The sequence below is a fragment of the Anser brachyrhynchus genome, assembly GCF_964034855.1.
Source record: "Anser brachyrhynchus genome assembly, chromosome: 17".
In the NCBI taxonomy this organism is placed as follows: domain Eukaryota; kingdom Metazoa; phylum Chordata; class Aves; order Anseriformes; family Anatidae; genus Anser; species Anser brachyrhynchus.
This window is the reverse complement of record NC_137710.1, coordinates 9,087,315-9,108,910: the sequence shown is the minus strand read 5'-3', so window position 1 is coordinate 9,108,910 and position 21,596 is coordinate 9,087,315. Positions and strand designations below refer to the sequence as shown.

General features: G+C 39.4%; 1 protein-coding gene across 2 annotated transcripts; it reads left to right on the top strand.

The window, feature by feature from the left end:
* Nucleotides 1-50: 50 nt before the first annotated feature.
* On the top strand, nt 51-20,997 carry YPEL1 (yippee like 1). Of its 2 annotated transcripts, none has more exons than XM_080559840.1 (5): nt 51-441; nt 3,152-3,434; nt 13,881-13,924; nt 15,363-15,471; nt 16,566-20,997. In XM_080559840.1, the coding sequence occupies exons 2-5, from the start codon at nt 3,318-3,320 to the stop codon at nt 16,653-16,655; spliced, it is 360 nt and encodes a 119-aa protein (XP_080415966.1). In that variant the 5' UTR covers nt 51-441; nt 3,152-3,317; the 3' UTR covers nt 16,656-20,997. The 2 variants fall into 2 exon arrangements, with proteins under 2 accessions (XP_080415966.1, XP_080415967.1); XM_080559841.1 differs by lacking the exon at nt 51-441 and adding an exon at nt 1,198-1,289.
* Nucleotides 20,998-21,596: the final 599 nt, after the last annotated feature.

The window sequence follows — 21,596 nt, the reverse complement described above, 5'->3', positions numbered from 1 at the left end:
CGGGGGGCGGAGCTCTGCGCTACCCCCCCCTCAGGGGGCGGGGCGGGCGCGAGGGCGCGCGCGCGCGCGCGGTGATTGGCTGTCGGCGGCGGTGGGAGCGCGTTTAACGGCCGCTGCGCCCCCGGGCCGGGGGAAACACAACAAAGGCGGCGGCGGGCGCGGAGCGCGGCGGGGCCCCGGGCACCATGCCTCGGCCGGGCCTCGGCCCTCAGGCGAGGAGACCCGCGCCCGGCTCCCGGCCCCGCTGATGCCCCCCCGGTTTCCCCGTCGCGCACGCAGCCGCCCCGCTTTGTTGTTCGGTGCCCGTTCGGTGCCCGCTGGACGGTGCTGACTCCCCCCCCCCCCCCCCCACCGGCTGCCCCGCCACCCCGCCTGAGGGGAAGGGGCCCGGGGCTGCTGCTCGCGGTCCCGGCTGGGGAGCGGAGCCGGCAGGGCGCAGCGGTGAGTACCGGGAGCGGGCGGGCGCCCGGCCCCTCTCCCTTTTTTTTTTTTTTAATTATTTACTTTATTTTATTTGATTTTGACGACCCCGCGCGGCGCCCCCGGCCGTGGGGGCCGCGGTTTCCTGTGTGTGCGTGGGGCCGGAGGGGAGAGGAGGGGGGGGCCGGCGGGGCAAGTTGGCTGGAGGAGGAGGAGGGCTCGGCCGCTATTTATAGCGCCTGGAAGTGACGGCAGCGCTGCCTGCCTGCAGCCCGCCCGGCGCTGGGCGGGGGGCGGCCCTTTACATAACGGGGGGGGGGGGGTCGGGAGCGGGGGGGCCGGGGGTGCCCGCGGGCACGGAGCCAGCTGGAGCCGCTGGGCACGGAGGGAGGGGAGGGCCCTCAGCGCCCCGAGCTCCCCCGGCCGGGAATAGCAGCGTCCGGCCCCGCCGGTGCCTTTCCCCCGGGGCTCCGGTAGCCCGGCCCCGTCCCGAGCGCTCCCTGCCGGGGCAGTGGACCGGTGGCACTGACGGCTCCGGGGGCTCCTGCAGCCAGCGCGGCGCCGCCCCGCTGCTCCTCCTGCGGGGGGAGCCCGGCTGCCCGCGGCCTGCCCCCCCCCCCCCCCCCCCCTTCCCCCCCCCCCCGCCACGCTCGGTGTTTGTTTACACATCCGGGAGCCGCGCGGGGCGGGGCCGGGCACGCCCACCGACGGGCTGGCCCCGCCCACTGTCACGCTGAGCCCCGCCCCCGCGTGACGTCACGGCGCGCCCCCCGCGGCTGCTGCTCGCCCCGGGCCGGCGGGCGGGGGCCCGGCTGGGCGCTCGGCTCCTGCGCGCCCCGGCCCCGCGGTGCTGCTGCGACAGGCAGGCTGTGAGCTGAAGCCAAAGCTTTGTCGTGCCTATGGCCCTGTTCGCCTTGTGTTTCTGTGAACCTCTTCCTAACCTCCTCTTCCTAACTTCTGCACCTCTTCCTAAAAGCGGGAGTTCAAGCAGGGGGCTTAAAGGGGTGGTCTCTTCATGCGTACCTTCCAGGGTTGTATTTCTGCACGTTGTCTCCTTCCCCCACGTTTATTTCTTCCCCGTATTTATTACCTGTAATAAATGCGGCTTAATATCTAGGTGTTATACAAAAGCAAGCTGTTTTCTGTAATCGCTCTTCCCCTTGCAGTTCTAATTATTTTCCCAAGATAATGCAATAATTATTAATACAGTCATTTAAAGAAATAAGTTTGGCTCTTCATGCTAATGTGGTTAATATTTCAAACAGATGAAATGTAAAATCTGTATTTTTCTTCCCAGTGACTTGGAAATGTCTGTCTGACTTGTAGATACATGCTTTGCTTGGCAGCTAGTTCCCGTTGCTGCTTTACTTTTTGTGTTGCTCATGTTCTGCTCCATGTCTTGTTTATGTGGCTTACCTCTGCCTGTACAATCTTTCTGTAAGAATTTTTTTGTGGCAAGTCCTTCAGTTTTCAAGTCTTCCACTTTTACTATTATAAGCTAGAGATTCAAACAAAAAACCCATCAGGTCTTGCTGTGGTCCTCTTGTGCGCAGCTTACTGTACAGATTGCTTTCTCAAGACTTCTTTAGAAACACGACGACTACTTCCATAAACAGTTCTTAATTTATGTGGCTTTCATTATCTTTGTTTGTGTTACTAGTGTCCTACTGCTAGAGTAGTGGTTAACTGCTGCACTGCACACGGTTTACAACTGTGATAAGCATTTTGCATGCTTGTTTGAATAGCTGGATCAAGATAGTGTAAATTCTTTATATTGGCTCTCGTTTCTATGCTTGTGCTATTGACCTACTCCGTCTGTCACCTGATGGCTGATGACATAAGTGGCTGTGCAGTGTTCGTGTTTGGATTGCTCATTAGCCTGACACGCAGTGTGGTAGCTGATGGCCTTTGGCAGATCAATAAATGTTGCTCTGAATATTTAGACTACGTAATTTTGAGGGAAACAAAAGCTTGCTTTTCAGCATAGCAGGAAGGTCTGGCCTTCTCTGTGCAAGTAGCCGTTCTTAAAGGCAGTCTGGGGATTAAGAAAGCAGTTGTGTACTCTCTGTGTAGAATTCAGCTTTTACTATCTGACTGATTTCTGCAGCATCCATTAAAATTATTTTGGTAGAGTAAGGAAGTATCTAATTAGCTTTGATCAGGACAGTAGTCAAAAGGTTTTTGCCTAAAGGCATAATTCCTCTGAGCTTGAAAGAAGAGGATACTCAGCCTCTCTAGCAAGGGTGGCAGCACCTTACTTGGTATTCAACTCAAAGTCAGATATGATATAGCTGAAAGCTGCAGTGTAAATACCTGTTGTATGTTTGTTGTTGGTCATAGCAAGTCTTTTCTAAGATGCCTTGTCACGTGTTATATTGGAACTGACCACTGGAATGTCAAAGACAAATAATTCTCTAGTCCCCTGCCTTTCTGCTGTAACTTCTGCATGCATTTCATAGAGTATACCTGATATGTTGTGGACAGTGGTTTTCATGAAGAAACATTTGAATCTCTTCTTTCATTAGAAATGTGATCAAGTAGAAGCCACTAGTAGAACAGAAACTGCTTGTTGCTGTGTCAAATGGAAGTTGAGGGGCTTTACGGAAACAAGTGTACTGTAGTACAGCCAGACATTTGCTCTATATAACACCTCATTTTGTGTCTAAGATTGAATAACAAGTTTATTGTGGCCTTGTAAAGCTGTTAATTTTTCTGTTCTTTTCACCTGCAGGTTGTGACTGTTTCTCTTCTGTCATTTGTGTGGAAAGTGCCACACACACTCCAGAACAACAACGGCTTTTGCTTGCATATTCCAGTGTTTCTTTTGTCAGCGAGTTCAGCAAAGTTGTAATTCTTCAAGTGCCAGCCCTGAGCTGAGTGAGGAGCCACCAGCAGAGATGGTAAAAATGACAAAATCAAAAACGTTCCAGGCTTACCTGCCGAACTGTCACCGAACCTACAGCTGTATCCACTGCAGAGCCCATCTAGCCAATCATGATGAATTGATCTCCAAGGCAAGTGGTTTGTTTAGAGACCTCATGAATTATTTCTTAACCAAAATGGTTATCATTGCATCAGTGCTCCCAGTAGATAAGGGATGCAAATCCAATGCATACTTCAAAGCGTCTTTCCTGGGTTCACTCTAGGGTCATAGGTGTTGCGTAATGAGGACTATATATATTCTGAAAACTTCTAAGTGTGGCATAAAGACTGATATAATATTTCCCATGTTTGCAACCTCAATCTATTGTCAGGTAGGTATTTGTGAGATGCCATATATCAAAATCAGCTAAGGAGAACTAATGAAAGAAAACATGTATCTCAGGAGGGGGGAACTATTCTAGTTATGGTTATTCCAGGTAAAGGTTATTTTTGACTATTTGATTGAAAGTCACAAAACTGGCTGTTTCCAGAATTCTCCACTGATGTTACAGAAACTGTAAATACACTTCCCTTTGCTGTGTACCAGTCCTTAAAGAATGTGATAAGAGATGTACAAAATGGTTCTCTGTCTAAACTTAGAGGATGTGTGGATCATTGAAACAGTCTACGCCTATCCTTACCTGTTGCTGAAAGAAACAAAGACTTGTGGTGCGTGAAATGCATGGGAAAACTTGAAGTTTGGGGTAAATACTTAGCAAACTGGCTAATTCTTTGCTTCAGAATAAGTTCCTGAGGAATTTGCTCTTAATGGTGTGGTGGTGGGGAACAGCTGCTTTTCAAACCTCTTTTTAATACAAAGTTCCTTATATATTAGCTGTTTTGCTGAATAAAATTTTTTAGTGCCTTTAACTGTTTTTCTGTTACTGTCTGCTTGTGCTTTCAGCAACAGCACTAAGATGCTCTTGAGTGCTGAAGAGATGAGGGTGAGAAAGCTGCCACTTCTCAACTGAGGTTTTCTTTGAGTGGAGGGAAAGTATGCTTGCTCACTTATCCTTTAAAGGGCTATGAGGAAATACTGTACTTTCTCAATACATTTTTTCCTTGTTTCCAACCATTTAAATCTTTACCTAGATACCAAGAAATATTGACTCATAGTAAAATTGGTGACTGTTTATTGGCTATTCTGTATTGCTTGCTTATTCTTCTGCTTTGCCTTTGCTTTATTCCCCTAAACAACTCTTTCCCTCAACTTAGTGCATGTATGGGGCATATCTAAAATGATATGAGGGAAGACTTGTTTTTACTTGTAATAAATGGAAAAAAGTTCCTTGTCTTCTCCATAGTGGTTGTTCTTGTTTCTTTTTAAGGTCAACAAAAACCAAGAGGAACACGCAGATAGTAATATGAATGCATTTGAATTTGTTTCCATTTTGACTTAGTTTGAGTAACAGGGATCATCTTGGCAACACTTGATTGTAAACTACAAGCAGTCTACACAGCTTCATTTACCATGTGTCCTGGGCCAAAAACTAGTAGGAAGGGATTACATATTTCTTGAATTTCAGGTTGTAGGTGCATACATGAACTAGCTGTGTATCTTGAGAGAGAAATTCATTGAGGAAATGCAGCCTAAGTATACATACTTACAGGAAGCTCTTCTTTCAGTGGACTTAAGACTTTTTTGTATGCTGACAAAATTGCCACAGCTGACACTGTGGCAATTGTAAGGCTGCTCTTCTCTGAGGTCTTGGGAGTTTTGCTCAGAAGAATGTTGAAAGTGATCTTAAAGTAAATCACATGCTCATATTACACTTCTTAAATGTTTGAAATTTTTATAAAAATCTAGTAAACACTAATATTGTAATTTGCTTCTAATTAGGTTGAAAGGGTTTTAGATATGGATTTTAACTTAATCCTATCTTAATCATAACTTTTAGTGAGGACTTATAAATTTCTGTATTTGTATGTTGATAATATGCTTATTTGACAGCTGGCCTACATTCTGTGGATTTAAGATTTCTTGTCCATATTTTCTCTAAGTTTGTGAGACTGAGAAATACATTAAATATCAGGTATCTCTTTTGTATGTTTGTAAAATAAAAGCTATTCTGATCTATTGTACTTGTATTTGGAACATAGGTTTGAAAAAAAAAAAACACCTTCCTGTAAGGCTAACTTACATCTTTTCCTACTTTCAAGAAGTTCTTCTGATAGAAACAAATGTGAAGTAGTAAAGATAGAGTTGAATAATAAAACTAACTAGTGATGTACAAGGAGGAGGTGGGGAAGACACAAAAGTGGATTTCCTTTAAAGGAAAACACAGGTTAACCTGGAAAATAAATGTAAGAAATATGCTAGAGAATGCATAGAAATTCCTCTTGGAACTGTAAGAAGACTTAACAGATTCTAAACTGTATATTCCATGAACTGCTCCTACTGATGCATGTTATGATTAAGGTAGTAATTTATTCTAACAATCTATGGAATACTGTTTACCATACTGACTACCCAGCTGCAGCAAAAACACTTCAAGCAGCCTGAAGTATAACACATTAATTGTACACAATCTAAAATTAAATGAAAATTGTGCTTTTGAGTTCTTATACCTGGTTTATGCTCATACTAATGAGTAGTAGTCAAATACTGAAAACCCTAGAACGCTTCTCCAGTGCTTTGCTCCTTTGGATTTAAAAGAGCATTGACTGTTATTGCCCCCTAGATCATACTTTGAAGTGGTCTGGGGAAGAAGGAGGTGCAAATCTTCTGCTTATTTTCTATGCTGTGTTCCTGTGCTGTTGTGGGTTTATTGATGAAGCAGAGAACTGGACTACTCAACCTGATTATTTTCTTTCTTCCCTGCCTCACTTCAAGAGCCTGGCTTAAAGCTGAAGCTCTGGGAAACATTCAGTAAATAGAGTTTTTAGCTACAGATTCTTGCTGTTTTTCCAAAGGTAGTCTTACTCCAGAACCCTACTGTCATAGCTGTTCTGCAGCAAATAAAGGCAAACACTACTTGTTATCTAGCTATAACCACTTTGTTGTGGTTGTTTCCTGCTTTCTTTTTTCTGCATGGTCAGGGGGAAAAAAGCCAAAATGCATGGTTCATTCTTAAATTAAAGCAGCTACATCTAGATTTCAAATATGCTTTAGAGTATAAACATTTGTTACACCTGATACTGAACTGTTTTCAACTTCAAGATGAGAAGACAAGCTGTGCTATGGCATGAGTGGTGTTGGTCTGTCATGGAAAGGCAGAGAGCACTACATATTTCTGTCAATTGTCCCTTTGATTCTGTGCCTCAAAATATCAGACTTCAGTACAGATTTGGGATTCTGTTCCTTCTGAGAGCCGTTGATGCCAAATGTATGACAAGGATGGCAGCATACACAATTCACCTTTTCATCTGATTTCTCTTCTGTTTGAGCAGCAGGTTCTTCTTGCCTTAAAGTTAATCAGGAAGGTCTATTTTATTTTATTGTGCCCTTGCTGATGCTAAAATGGCAACCGAGATCATTAGCGATAGCTTAGAAGTAAGAAGGCAAACTACTAAGGCAGTATAAAAATGTGGAACCTGCATAATTGAATTCATCTGTAGTTCTGTTTTTCTTTGCATCTATGAAAGGGCTGAAAATGTGTTGAAATCCACATGGATGGTAGTGATTAGGGCATACACTTCTAGATATTTTTACTCCATAACCTTCTGCCTTTTGTGTCTAAGGGGGTAACTTGGGAAAGGGGAAGGCTAGCTGAAAACAGGAGTCCCAAACCAGGAAGTGGTCACCAGCAGAGGTGTTGAAAAACAGTAGTCTGTGCAGCTAAACACATGTGCACACACAGCAGTTGTCATAATTTATAACCCCTGTCACCTTGGGGAAAAATGCTGGTTTGGAGGATTGCATAATAATAGAACAAATAAGTGGATGTAAGTGCCTGTTAGACACTACTTATTTACATTTTTAACATAAGTATGCTAAGTTTTGGGTTTTCTTGCTCCTTTAGCAAAGACTTTAGAGTGAATGTTAAACATTGAGGGTTTTTTTTTTTTTTTTAGATTTTCACAAGGAATATGTTAATCTCTACATGGGAGGAGATTCTGAGGTCAGGGAAGGACTTACAGCTTGTCTTTTTATAAAAGAAGTAAATGAATGTTTTTTAGACACGTATCCTGTTATGACTGCACCCAAACACAGGAGAGAGAGCCTCTTTATCAGCCAGCAACCACAGACCTCAGAAAAGAGGAAGAAAAAAAATTGATGCTGTAAGAGGCACTTCTTGGATTTGAGATACTCAACTAGCACATAAATAGAAAAAATATTAAAAACAAACCCAAAAACATAAGTTTTAAGGGGAAGCTTCTAGCAGACTCTGAAGTCTGGGAGAGGTTGCCACTTTTGTGGCCTCTACGAAATGATAAATGTTTGCCGCTTTTAAAGCAATTCTAAAATGTATTTTTTCAAAGTCTTTTTTGTGATTTGTTTGTAAATGATAGAGAATGCACAGTGGTTAGTAGCAGTAGTTAATCTTTCTAGGAGGCAACGTGTTACTTGAATGTAGGTTCTAAAACACTTGAGAAGGACTTGTATCTGCTAAGTTGTAATAATTTCAAAATTCAGACAAGGTCCAACAAATTTTGAAGAGATACAAATACCTAGTAGAGACTTTAGAACCTATAGATAAATTGCAGCGGATAATACTTTGTTACTCAAAGTTAACCTGCTTGAAAGACTGTTGACTTATCTTACAATATGCCTTAATGCTGGCAATGGAAGAAAGTCTGCATTACCTTATATGGGTGCCTGTATAAATACTGTCACTTTCTTCTGTTCCTTTCATTGCAAAGCATACCTAGCCCAGGGGTGGAACAGTCATATGAAGTCAAAGACAAGGCTACATGGGTAAATATTTTCAAGAGCAAGTTCTACATAAAAGTGTGTGTATATATATATATATATATATATATAGGTAGCTCTAATTGACTTCACTGGGAAATCTTTGTACCTTGTGGGTAAAAAAAACCCAAAACAATCTTAGTGATTAAATTCAGTTCTCCAAGGCATTCATTGGGTATGTCTGCTGTGGTATTATCGATAAGAAGGAAAAGTTTTCAGCTTAAGTAGATACCAAAACAACTTCAGCCTTATTTAGTAATCTCTGTTTTTGTCTCCACTGTTGTTAAATTGATGAGTTCAAGAGGATTTTTTTAAGGGTTTATTATCTTTAAGTGAATGTGCTGCTCTTAGTTTGATTCAATTTGGTAATCTTACTTTGTACATGATGTAAGGAGTAATTGGAAAGATAGGTGGGCCTGTCACGTGCTTGAAGGCTGTTTTTGTTCCCTGCTGAAAAGTCTGAAAATGGGTCTAATTTCTCAAATACTCAGGTGATTTTTTTCTGTAAGAGGCTTTTTTTTTGGATTCTGTCTTTTGATAAAAGAATCTTTTTTTCTTTGGAAGAGAAGTAGTCTTTGGAAAATGTCCAAGAATAGATTTGAGGGCTTAAAAGAGCTGGAGAGTGTGCAAGAGAAGTGTTCTGCTCTACAGGTGTTTTGACATAATTATTTCTGAAATAAATTCAAGATGCTGTATAACTCCGGGTAACTTGCCTGACAAAGCTTTCACTTCTGAAATTATCATTTGCCATATCTTTGGGAATGCAGTTTTTGGGGGTGGATTTAAGTTTGCTGTCTATAAAATTAGACAGCAACCTTATCTATTGTTTATTAAAATCATTAAACAATGAAATGGAAATGTATTTTCAAAACTTTTAAAAATACTGATTTGTAATGGAATCAATCATCCAGGACTTGCCTAGAAAGTAGGTGAACAGCTGCTCTTGTTCACAGTATCACAGAGTTGGATGTGAGAGAAAAAGCAAATGAAACAAATTTTTTTCCCCCAAATTTTTTCATCTGTAGCTTGTGTTGTATTGTTTTCTGAATTTATTTTGCAAATCTTGAAGAGGCAAGAGATCATTACAGTCTCTGGTGCATGATACTGAGATTATAATTTCAGACATCAGAGCACTTACATATTTCTGGTTTACCTTAAGAATCCTACCTCTAAGAGGTACAGTCTTCTCAATTACTGAGTAATATTTCCTTGAATTGCATGTATGCTCATAATACTAACTGAGGTTGATCCATCTTCCCTTGTAAGGAGAACTCTAGCAAATGACAGGAAATGAGCAAATGAAACAAACAAACAAGACCCCCTGTGGACTCCATTCATTGCTGTTCTTTAAAACTCCTTTTCAGTGTTAGGAGTTGCTTGCAAGTTGTCCTTAAGGAAGGTGCTGATAATGCCATTCTAACTGGCTTATGCTAATGCCTGTCATACTTTTAATACATGCTAAGTTAGTAGTTTCTCTAGATGTTTTCTCTGGAGCATCTAATTAATCCTGCCTGTGAGGAATATTTAATTACATGTTCAGCTCTTCAGTAGCTTCCCTTCCCCCACCCATGCTCTTAGGTATGCCTTAGAGCAGTAAATACGTGTTCTGTTTAACTGGTACTTCCTTTTCTCCTGGGTAAAACAGCTAATCCTGGTATTAGAGCTAATTACTGTTTAACTTAGAAGCATAGTTCATATCTAATTCCATGAGTATGTGCTAGTGTGCAAGTGAAATATTTCTAAAGCTTCTTTACTATAACATTTATTGATAATAGAGTTCTGTCAGATGACTTGAAATTATAATAATAGCAAACTATTGTTATAGTCCACCTTAGTTTAGTTCCTAGGCACAGTTAAACAATTTTGGTTACAATATTAGACATTCTAGATACTTTTAGCTAAGGTGGAATAAGAAGTAGTTATGGATCTTATAGATCTGCTGCCTGTAGAACTAGGCAGTCAGTCAGAGATGTGAATTTTCTAGGGAAGAAGTTAACTCATAAATCAATACAAGGTTGTTAATTGAGGACCATCAAAAAGCAGATTTAAAGCAAGTTTTTTTAACTGAGAGTTTTGGTTGAACTGGTAAATTGCTCAGCTCCTAATTAAAAATTCCATTTGCTCTGAGTCATTACTGATGATACTTGGTCACACTTGCTCGGTCACTATCTTCTAATTCCTCTCTAGTGGATAAGACACGTTTCAGACTCAGAAATAGAACATTCTGGTTTAGTTATGATTTATGTGTAGTGCTAGCAGTCTGGGAAGTGCTGAACAAATCTTATGAAGTAAAAGTTTGCATTTGCATAGGCGATGTTTATTCTGCAGAGGAGCAGTTTGTCTGGAGACTGGTTTGAACAGTTATGCCTGTTAGTCCTTGCCATTTAACGTGCTCTTCTCTTTCATTTCCTTGGAGGAGTTGACGCACGAGGCGTTTAACCTGTCAGTCTCTTAAAATTCATATCAGTATAACTGAATCATGCAGCGCAGGGTGTGAGAAACTCAGTGCAGGTAAAACCAAATGTTTGTTCAGTATTAAATTTTTGTCTGGTTATGCAAAATACTCTGTTCATAGCCAAGTTACAAGCTTAGCAAGCAGTTCAAGTGGCACAGTGAGTTGTTCTCTCTTTAGTTCTGCTAATAGGATGCATCAGGAAGTACAACTCTGATAATAAACCTTTTTTATACCTGTTAGTAGATGAGTGCCCTATGTGTTAATCAACGCTCCCTGGTCAAGACAATGGGTATGCTACAGACGTATACCTTGTTGTGGGTTTTGAGTACAGTTTTTTTGAAAAACAAACTCCTTAGCTATTCATGTAAGCAGGGAAAGTATGGCAGCCAAGCTCTGACAAGTTAAGAAGTTCATTAGACAAGCCAAAAGCCCAGGAATTTAAGGATTGATATCCTTGCATTGCTTTTACTTCAGTCCTGTGTATAAAAGTTGTGCATGGAAGGATTGCAGACTTTGACTGCACAGTGACACGTTGATGTGGTTTGACACTGATTCTAAGGGAAAACGTCACTGAAATGACAAGATGCAAATTCTGTAGAGCACAGCAGTACAAGTTGTCACAGGTTGCTCTCAAGTTATCTGTGAGTGGTGTAAATATGGAGGAACTCACTCTTCCCAGCTGGGCAACAAAGCACTCATTCTATGGCATGTAAATACTGAATTTAGCCTCTAAACATGTTTGCAGGTGAGAAAGATTGTATCGAATGAATCAACCAGTGTCTGCTAACAGAAGTTAGTCTGAAGTTTCTCAGGATAAATGAACTAGTGGTGCTTGTTTGTGTATTGTTTTGTTTTTTAAGGGAGGTGTAAGGATTAATTTCTGGCAGAACTGTTCAGACTGCATTCAGCTGAGTCTCTCCTCTCAGTGTCATTAGTATTTGAAATTTTAGCTTTCACCATACTAAATAACCTTCTTTTTTCCTCACTTTGTGAAAAATAAGACTTGCAGTTCTGGGTAATGGAGAGTGTACTTTTTCTTTTGTCGTAGATGAAATAAAACAATTCCATTTTCCAAATTAAAATCTCCATTTATTATTTGAATTGTTGCTAAAATAAAACACAAATGTTAACGCTATAGGCTGCCCAGTAGAACTTCTCATATTAAGGTGAGATTACCTAAGCACTGTATACAACTACGCTGCCACTAGTGCTGTGCACAGAAGTCTAGAGTTGTGGATTTCTTTTAAAATTCTGTGATGCTATATATAATCTGATTATTGCTGATCAAAAAGTGTTCATTTACGTACATATTTTCCTTTTACACTTTTTTTTTGCAAACTGTTCTACGTAGTTAATCTATTGGGTCTGGAACACAAGCCCCATGAGGAGCAGCTGAGGGCACTGGGGGTGTTTAGTCTGGAAAGAGGAGGCTCATGGCAGACCTCATTGCCCTCTGCAACTACCCGAAAGGAAGCTGTGGGGAGCTGGGGGTCGGCCTCTTCTCACAGGTAACTAGTGATAGGACTAGAGCGAATGGCCTCAAGTTGTGCCAGGGGAGGTTCAGATTGGAAATTAGGAGACATTTTTCAGAAAGAGCAGTCAGGCATTGGGACGGGTTGCCCAGGGAAGTGGTGGAGTCACTGTCCCTGAGGGTGTTCAAGGAAAGGTTGGATGTGGTGCTTAGGGACGTGTTTTAGTGGGTGACATTGGTAGTAGGGTGATGGTTGGACCAGATATCTTGAAGGTCTTTTCCAACCTTAATGATTCTGTGATTCTGTATTACTGGTATTGATGTTCCATTGCTAATCATTGGACTGGCACAGTATCTGTTTTGGCATCAAGTGACTTCTGATTATATAACTATAAATACACGCCAGAAGAAGCATCCATTGCAGGAAGGGCCCTCTGCCTATGTTTTCATGCCTAACGTTGCTAAAACTTCTCATGCCTAATGTTACTAAAACCATTCCAAAGAAAGCATTCAAAAATATTCAAGCTGAGATTTTCTTTACAAAAATCTTCCATGTTGGTCTAATGCAGCTTTCAGAAAAGTTGGTCTTTGATCTTCAATACTAGAACTTAAAGGATTCTTAAAACATTTGAGAACAAACGTGGAGAAAATGACTAACTTTCACTGAAAGTAGGTTAGGTAAGGAAAGTTGTGGGAAAAAAAAATAAGGAAGAAGGTTTAGAGATCTTTTTAATGGAGCTCAGTACTGCAGAAAGAAAGACAATCTCTAGTGTGATATTCTTTGGGAAATTATTGCTATGTCTAAATTATCAAGTAATTTAACACAGAAGGAACAAATCAACAGATAAAACAGTGATGTGTTAGGTAAGATTTGAATATTTTACCTATGCTTGTGTCTAGTCTGCTTACAAGTTCTGCAGGCATGCTTGTAGCTCAGGGCTATCTGGTAATGGGTGCCGGCCTCTGTATCTTTATTAGCATTTGCAGAGTGCACAGTAGAAGAGCTTCTGGTTTAGTTTGGTACAGAAGGAACAAAGATGTAGTTCACATGCACTGAAACAGATCTGCAAACCAACCCAACCCCTGGTAAGTGTGGTTAATTAGGGATTTTACTTCAAAATGTGCTACTGCTCTGAAGTAATACATCAACTTAGACCCAGGCAAGAACATTTTAAGTCATCTTTTGTCCACGATCTATCAGGAATGTGAGAGAGATAAAAGCATGTGGTGATAACAGTTGGTGATTAACAACTTATTAATATAAAGCGAAGCTTATACATTTTTCACATGTTTCCTGAATAGAGAGTTAAGGTTTTATGCATGATCCAGAATTGTATTGGTCTTACATCAAATGACGAAATGAAATAAATCATCTTTTGGGTGTAGCAGAAGAGGAGAAAGGAGTTTGAAATAATTCCTTTCGAGTTAAGTGCAGACTATTTTACTTAGTATGAAGGATATCTAGGAAAACGAGAATTGGTATATTGGAGAGGGACAAGTTATGAGTATGCTTTGTTTGCATTATGGGCCTCATTTTGAACAATACATAAGACAGTTGCTAAAATCTGAAGTGGGTGAAAACCTGGGTGCAGAAGAGGCCTTACAATAAAGAATTTATGTAAATGTTTGACTTACTGTAATTTGTTCTAAATAATTTATTGTATTAAGTTTATATACTTGTTGATGCACCATTATTTAACTATTTGTTGTTGTTGTTTTTAATAAGTGCAATCTTTTCTTTTTTTTTTTTTGAAATGCAGTCCTTCCAGGGAAGCCAGGGACGAGCCTACCTCTTTAATTCTGTGTAAGTATCTTACTACGGTTTTGCACACTACCTAAGAGTGTAATTTTTTCGTATGCTCTGTAAGCAGAATTCAGTAGAAATTTGTGTAAGGCACTTTGACCTCTTCTTTTAGCATTGTTTTTACTCGCCAGCAATAGTTATTAAAGAGCCACTGAGATGATTTTTTTAAGTACCCACACACAGATATTAGTTTACTATATTTTAAGTAATTCTGCTAATGGCTGAAAGTTTAGGGGAGGGTGTTAATGAAAAATTCCTTTTCTGTATGTAATGCTAACTATCTTGAGCAGAAGTTGCCACCCTGAGATATTACGGAAGTCAAAAGCATTTCACGACTGTAAGTTTGCTTTAGACAACTTTACTGTAGTCTAAAGGAGAATTTTTCCATGTGATAGTTAGGTACATTTACATGTTAGTGTACCAGTATCCTCAGTACATCTTAAGTGACCTTGAATATTACAACCCTGCTAGATGCAAAAGCTCCTTATGCAATTTTGCAATTTTAAGCACGCCCTTGCCATAATATAAGGCTCGTTCTTTGAATTTGCTAATGGATGCATTTTAAGCTTATACACAAGATTGAATTTTTGTCTTTATTTTTACAGCAGTTGATTGTGTTGCAGCATTTTTGGAAAAAGAAATGAAGTTAAGTGTCTTGGTCTATTTTAGTCCAGGATAATGGAACTATAACTGCAAAGGATTTGATTGCAGATCCTTGAAATTCATTTTATGTGTAGCTGTTCAATGGAGACTTGGGACTTCCAGTGTAATTGCAGTACTAAGGAACTGGTAATAAAAGAGCAAAAATTGCAAAATTTTGTCCTTCTGTAACACTGTCTAAAATCATCATTTAACCTTGCCTGATCTTTTCTGCATAGATTCTTATTCATGAAGAAAATATTTTGATGCAGTACTTCATGGGATAATTTGTTTTTATCTTGCTGTTTGTTCATCATGGCTTAGTCTGCTGCTCTGTAGCAAAGAAATGTTTACGAGGCTTTTTCCTCATTGCTATTTTGGAGTTGGTTCTAAATTCAGCTTTTGGTGCTGATGTACTGGTACAGACATGTAGAGGTCACAAATTGTTTTTGAAGAAAAGCCCAAAACTGAAGAGGCTTCCAGTTACTGCTTAGTGTTCTGTTCTCTGAAAGTTTAACTACTTAGTGTGTCTTTGGTGGGAGCAAGTAGGCATAACCAACAGCGTGATGTATAGTCTTAGTAACTTGAAAAACAAAAATAACCCCCCTTTTTTCTTCCATCCTTCAGCTAAGTGTAACAAATAAGTTACTTTTACTGCAGTGTATAAGTTCGGCACCTATATTTGATTTTTTAATTTTTTTTGTGTGTTCTGGAGTAAAGGTGGGTGGCAGGTAAGAAAGAAAGCAGTCTCATGCAGTTAATTGTAGAGTCATTTCTCTCTCTCTTCCCCTTCCCCCAGGGTAAATGTGGGCTGTGGTCCAGCAGAGGAGAGAGTTCTTCTGACAGGTTTACATGCCGTGGCAGATATCTATTGTGAAAACTGTAAAACCACTCTTGGATGGAAATATGTAAGCAATATACTTACATTTTTGATAAGTGTTTATATGCTGAAGTACAGCTATTTGAGTAGGCTCAGTGTTAGTGATGGTTTAGTTGATGTTAGCTCTAGTGCTTTTGCATGCATCAGGCAGTAATGTCGTTTTGCTTTCTTATATCTGCTGGAGCGTTTTAGCAGTTAATAATTTTATTTTGAAGACAGCAAAGTTAGCATGAGGCATAGATGCTATTATACCTAATACTTCTGTAGTATCTTTTTCCAACATTACCAGCCACATACACTAAACCAGATGTAAGACATTCACAAAATGGGTCTTAATTTTCTTGGTTTCAAAAGTTGGTTCATATAGCAAAAAAAGTATGATGAATGGTACTGAGCATGTTTTCACTGCCTACTACTACTGTGAAGTAGATTCTGATGTTTGAAAAGTAGTCTGTGCACTTGCATGGTTATCTGTAATGCTTGCAACTGTGCTGTGTGATTGACATTTATATTCTCGGTGGTGTATGTAGGATTTTTATTGATTCAGTATATTTTCTGGTGTGCCAACTATTAACCTCACATTGTGACTTTAAGACATACAGTTATGTCTAGAAATAAATACAAAAGAAGGGCAAGAAATAAAACCGAGATCAGAATTTCTTTAGTGGTTTGGCCCCGGCAACTGCATAGTAGTACATAAAAAAATCTGATATTAGACCTTGAATCAGGAGTGTATCAATTTTAATGCTGGTTTTCAAAAAAAAAAACAAAAAACAAAAAACAAAAAACAAAAAAAACATGGCTCTTTCTTTAAATACTGTATGTTGTTAGGCACTCTAAAGACTGTCTGGGACAGTTACAAAAAATATTTAGGTGAATCCTATATTTAATGCATTTATGATTTTGTTTGGTATTGTGGACTACATATAGGCAGTTCAGAGACCAAAATCATCATCCATTAGAAAACTTTTAGCTCATCCAGGAAAGAGAGAATACGCACAGAGAGAACATGAACAACTTCAAAAATATAAATGTTAATGTCTCTAATTTGTCATTTCAATATAAGGTTGATGTTTAAAATACTTTACTTCCCCAATGTATTTCTTGATTTTTCTCTTCCAGGAACATGCTTTTGAGAGCAGTCAGAAATACAAAGAAGGAAAATTTATCATTGAACTTGCCCACATGATAAAAGACAATGGCTGGGAGTGAATCATAACCTTTTTCCTTCTGTTTGGACAATACTCTTTGGAACATGCTTTACAAAGACTAACGCAAAGTAAAGGAAGAGCTTGGCTAGAGTGGCCCTGAGAATATCACTGAACTCTGAAACCTCACAAATGAGTAGTGTAGTGTAAGTGGCTATTTCAGGCCATGTTTGCCTTTTCTCCTTGTGTAAGTTCCCTCTTTTTGTATGTGTATTATTGTGTGAACAGTTGTTTTGGAACATTTTGGATGACCTTTTTCTAAACTCTCTCAAACTAGAGAAACAGTTCACTAATTGAAAATGGATTTTACTGGTTAGTATCTATCTCTGACCTATGCCTTTAATGCTACCTTCCGCTGTGCATGCTTCTTGCCTAAACACCTACACTCCAATCCTGTAGAAGTTCTATATCTGAGCAGTCTGAAAGAATGTATGGGATGGGGTGCTTTCCTATATGTAGCAATTTCTGACGTATTTGGCAGTGAAGGGGATGCAGTATTGTAGTTATTATTTTCTCTTTTAAATTTGAGTGTACCACAACCTGTGTACATCTTGTAGGTGAATTGGTTAAAGGTACAGTGCTCAGTTTAAAAATATTTCAGTTGCACTGACTGAAATTAGCAGATCTTAAGTTGTTAGGATGAGTTATGCTAGAGGTGATATCTTAATGAAATACCCGAGAAGGATTTTAAATTAATAATGCTATAGAATATGTTCAATTAAGACCAACACATCCCCTAAGGAGTTCCCAGGATAAGAAATTTATAAAAGTATAGCTTGCAAGATAAAAAGACAGAAAAATATATACATCTTCTATTTTGGAAAAAATTAGTCGGTGTATTCAAAAAAAAGTTTTGGTACTGTACCTTTGCCAGTAACAGGGACTTGTGCATCAGTGAAGTTTTATGGCTGGTTCCATGTAACTGTATAGTCCTAATGCACTGGACAAAGAGGTTGATATCAAGGAAACTTGCTGAGGTATTCTGCTTCTGCTACATTTGAACAAAAATATTTATTTTTGTGACAAACGGTCAGAGCCTATGAGATGAAAATTAATATAGTACACGTAGAAAAAGGAGGGGTAATAAGAGGGAAGGGAAGTTTGACTAAGTTTTTCATAAAATAAGATAGTTTTTAAAATTTGAGGGTGGGGGGGAAGGGGTTTATTGGTTTGCTGGCTAAATCATCCCCAAGTACATTTTTATAACAAAAATTTATATGAAACTTACCTTCTCTTTTGATTTCCCACTGTTTCTTAACTGGAATGAGTTAATGAGAGAATCATCTAAAAAGTGTATGTACGATGTTAGCTGTTGGTGTTTGTGCATGCACATTCTCAGCAACTTTGAACGAAATGCTCTACATAAATTTGCTAACTTTATTTTTCAAATTAAACAGTCTCTGAAGACCTTTTGTATCTTAATCCATTTAATGCTTGAGGACAAGATGCTTGGAAAAAAAATCCTTAACACTACATCAGTACTATAACTGAACAGTATGAAAGCCTTGCAATGCAAAATTATCTTATTTCAAAAACAATTCTAATATCATGGCACCTACAAAGTTTAGTCATAGGTGCCATTGCTGCTGTTACGTTTTTGGGAATCTCTAATAGGCTTTCTGAATTCTACTGCACTTTAGAAATTTTGTCATGCATAAAAAATTATGCCAATGGGTAGGGGCAATACAGATCTTCAAAACCAGCTTTCCAGTCTCTTTGTGGAGAGGAGGAGTGAGAAGAGAGTTCTCCCATGTGTAAGCATTCTCTGATGCAGGCTGGCTAAACTGCATTCCAGATGTTGTAATGATCTATACCTATGAATTAAAAATGTAAAAATTAGAGAAGTAGTTAAAGCTGTTGGGTTTCAGTCCAGAGACCTGAGGTGGTACAGTTGTGTTCAATCTGGATTTTGTGGCTTACACTTCATGTTCACAAATAAGATCAAGCTTCAAAGTCTTGTTTTTAACAATGTCATTGATGCAAGATGGGCTTTGGTGTTGCCTGTCTTTTGATCTTTTTGACCTGGAATTCTTGAGATTTATTTTCCTCCATTGTAATGTATGTTGCTGACAAAAAAAAAAAAAAAAAAGCACTGAAACTTCTATCAGCAAAGTTTGTGCTGGCGTCAAAGTCCAGTTGTAATGTAATACTTGTGAAAACGCTTCTGTAAAGTTCGTGTATCTTTGGGCTTTTCTTATTTCCTGGCTACAGGCTTGTTGAAGAAGTACACTGGACTGAAGACAAAAGTAATAGCTGCTTTTCGGTAGAGAGTTGAAATTAAAGAAAATATGTAAAGTATTAAAGACTTTTCTCTATAAAATTGGGGGTTTGGCTCTCTCTTAGTTAATGCTGTCTGTAATAGTCTGATTCTTACTTAGAATTCAACCTCTTTCTTCAGTGCATTATTTATATTTTAAACTGGACATTTTCACCAAAACCTTAATTAACTTTGATGCCAAAGGTTGGGACTTCATCAAGTGCTTAGCACGTAGAGCTTCAGACTGCTGGCATAAAGAGTTAATGATCTATATGTGATGTTTATGGCTTTTAAGAGAACCAAACAAAGCAATATTCTTTTTGGTCTTTTAAGAGTGGATGCTTAGAAGGAGTAGAACTAATACAGAATTGCAATTTCATGCTGCCATGTAACAGTTCTTTAGGCTCATTCTATTGAGGGAATAGGTGAATTTTCTTCCTGTGTTGCTTGGCAGTGTCAATTATTATTTTTTCCCCTTGTAAAAATGTAGAGAATTCTTGTTATTGGTTTTGGTGAAAGTAGAATCCAGATAGCGATGGCTGCTGGCTGATGTGAAGAGGTCAGTCTGGTCACTGAACCCTCCAGCAGTCATTTGAAAGAAAAACAAACTTACTTGAAAAAAAATTTTACTAAAGCATTTTCCCTCTAACCAATTTTTGTAATATATTAAAGATTATATTTAAAGTTTGTATGTGTTTGCTCTGGGCAAGTTTACTTCCCCTCCAACTTGAGCACTTTTGTTACTTGTACTGGTTATTTTTATTGTTGGTCTTAACATTTATTTTGTATTTTGTTTTTTACAACTGTAACAAAAAGCTTTTGTGAACCTTTGTTTCTCGCTGGCTCTTTCTTGGACCAAATGAACTGACTATGAGCTGGCTTAGAAGAAACGTTCATTGGGATGCATAGGAATTTGCTAGCAGAAATGTACATGTATTGAAAGCTTTCTTCCTCTGAACCTCTAAAGCCACACCTGTCCTAAAGTAATTAATCATAATTTTATGTGACTCTGGTAATCTGACCACACATTCTCTGTCTTGGTCGAAAAGAATGGATGTAACAGTGGTATTCCAGGACTGAGTCTGCTTCCAGACGCTAGGACTACTCTTTGGCTGGTCACTCTAACCACCTTTTTGATTAATAAAAGGCGGTGCTGCCATCTTTACAGTTCTGTTAATTGCAAACTTGCTGTGAAATAAGCTGCAGAATTAGTGAGGGATTGCTGACATGTCAGCTAAGAGTACACTATTGCTGTGTACTCTTAGTAATCTAGTAATTAATCTACCAGTAAAAAGGGCCATTTTCCCTCATTCGCTGTAAACTATACAATGGCAAACTGTATTAATGAAGTCTGTTATAACTCAGTCTAGCTTCCCCCTAGCAAGGCCTAGTATAATTATCAACCTGAGTGGTGTGCCCCGCCTGCTTGTAGCCCTTAGGAATCTGTGGGAGAGGAGAGGGAATACAATTTATGAAATTTCTTTAAATTAAAATCTGGTGTCAGAGGTGCTGACAAGGTCATCACTACGCCCATAAACCAAATGGTCATCCATATTTCTTATTGGTCTATCAAGGCAGTGCAAGAGTTCGTTGATGCCAAGTCCCGTTTTTGGCGGACTTGATGCCTCCCTCTGAATAATGCTTGTAAAGAGCTTTTTCTGCACACTCATCGCAGCAGTCAGATGGCAGCATCAGTGGCCTGGAGAGTCACAGACCAAATTTCTCACATCTCCATTCTTTGACAATGGAGATGAGTGGAAGAAGCTGTCAAATTATCGTTAACATTTTGGACACTTTATTGTACTTCATTTAGACTCATGTTAAGCCAACCAGCAGTATAAACTGCAAAAGGAACAGACACTTCAGAGGTTTCTTTTGAAAGGACTGTTACAAATGGTTTAAGGCCTAAAGCAGGAGTCAAAAATGGCAGTTGAGTTGTGCCTCGTTTCTTACTCTTTACAATGCTTTCTTTTACAGGTGACATGGCTGTGTTGCTGTTTTGTCCTAGCAATACTGTACATCATTTGTTGTTTCACTATATTGTATCTACTTGAGGTATCACAATAAAAGCTTTCAATTGTTTTGTTGAGTTACTTGTTATTTTTGTGCTGTCATGTCTTGTTTTAGGTTCCCATGTGTTTTGTTTTTTTTTCCTCTCCTCTCTCTAGTAAGACCAGAGAGAAAAGCCCAGAGCTCTTAGATGATCTTAAAAACTTTTAAGGTATGGGTTGAATCTGATTCACTAGGTACTTGGAAGATTGTCTCTAAACATTTGATTTTTTTTCCTTTTGCTAATCTTTCCAAAGTAGAGTTAAGATGTATTCCTACTTCTAGAGCTCTAGCCCATTTTGAGCTAATCATGGATCTTATGCAAACAAAGTGCTTTTAAAGGGAGAGTTGGTCTGTGCACACTCCAACACTAACTTTCAGTGGAATGGTAGGAAGTGGGGGTGTGCTTTCTGTTTCGTTATCTTGGTCATCCAGAGAGCAGAGCACACTCTGAGCACAGGCATTCAATCTGTTAGTTCTGCTTTGTCTGGAAGGAACCTCTGTAGTTCCTCTAACCACATAAACAATTTTCTCATGCATTATAGTGGAGCTAAAACCCCCACTCTTGAGTCAATAAGTAGGATGTGATGTAGATTGGTCAATGATGGAGATATTGAACAATGTCAGCCTCTGTATTGA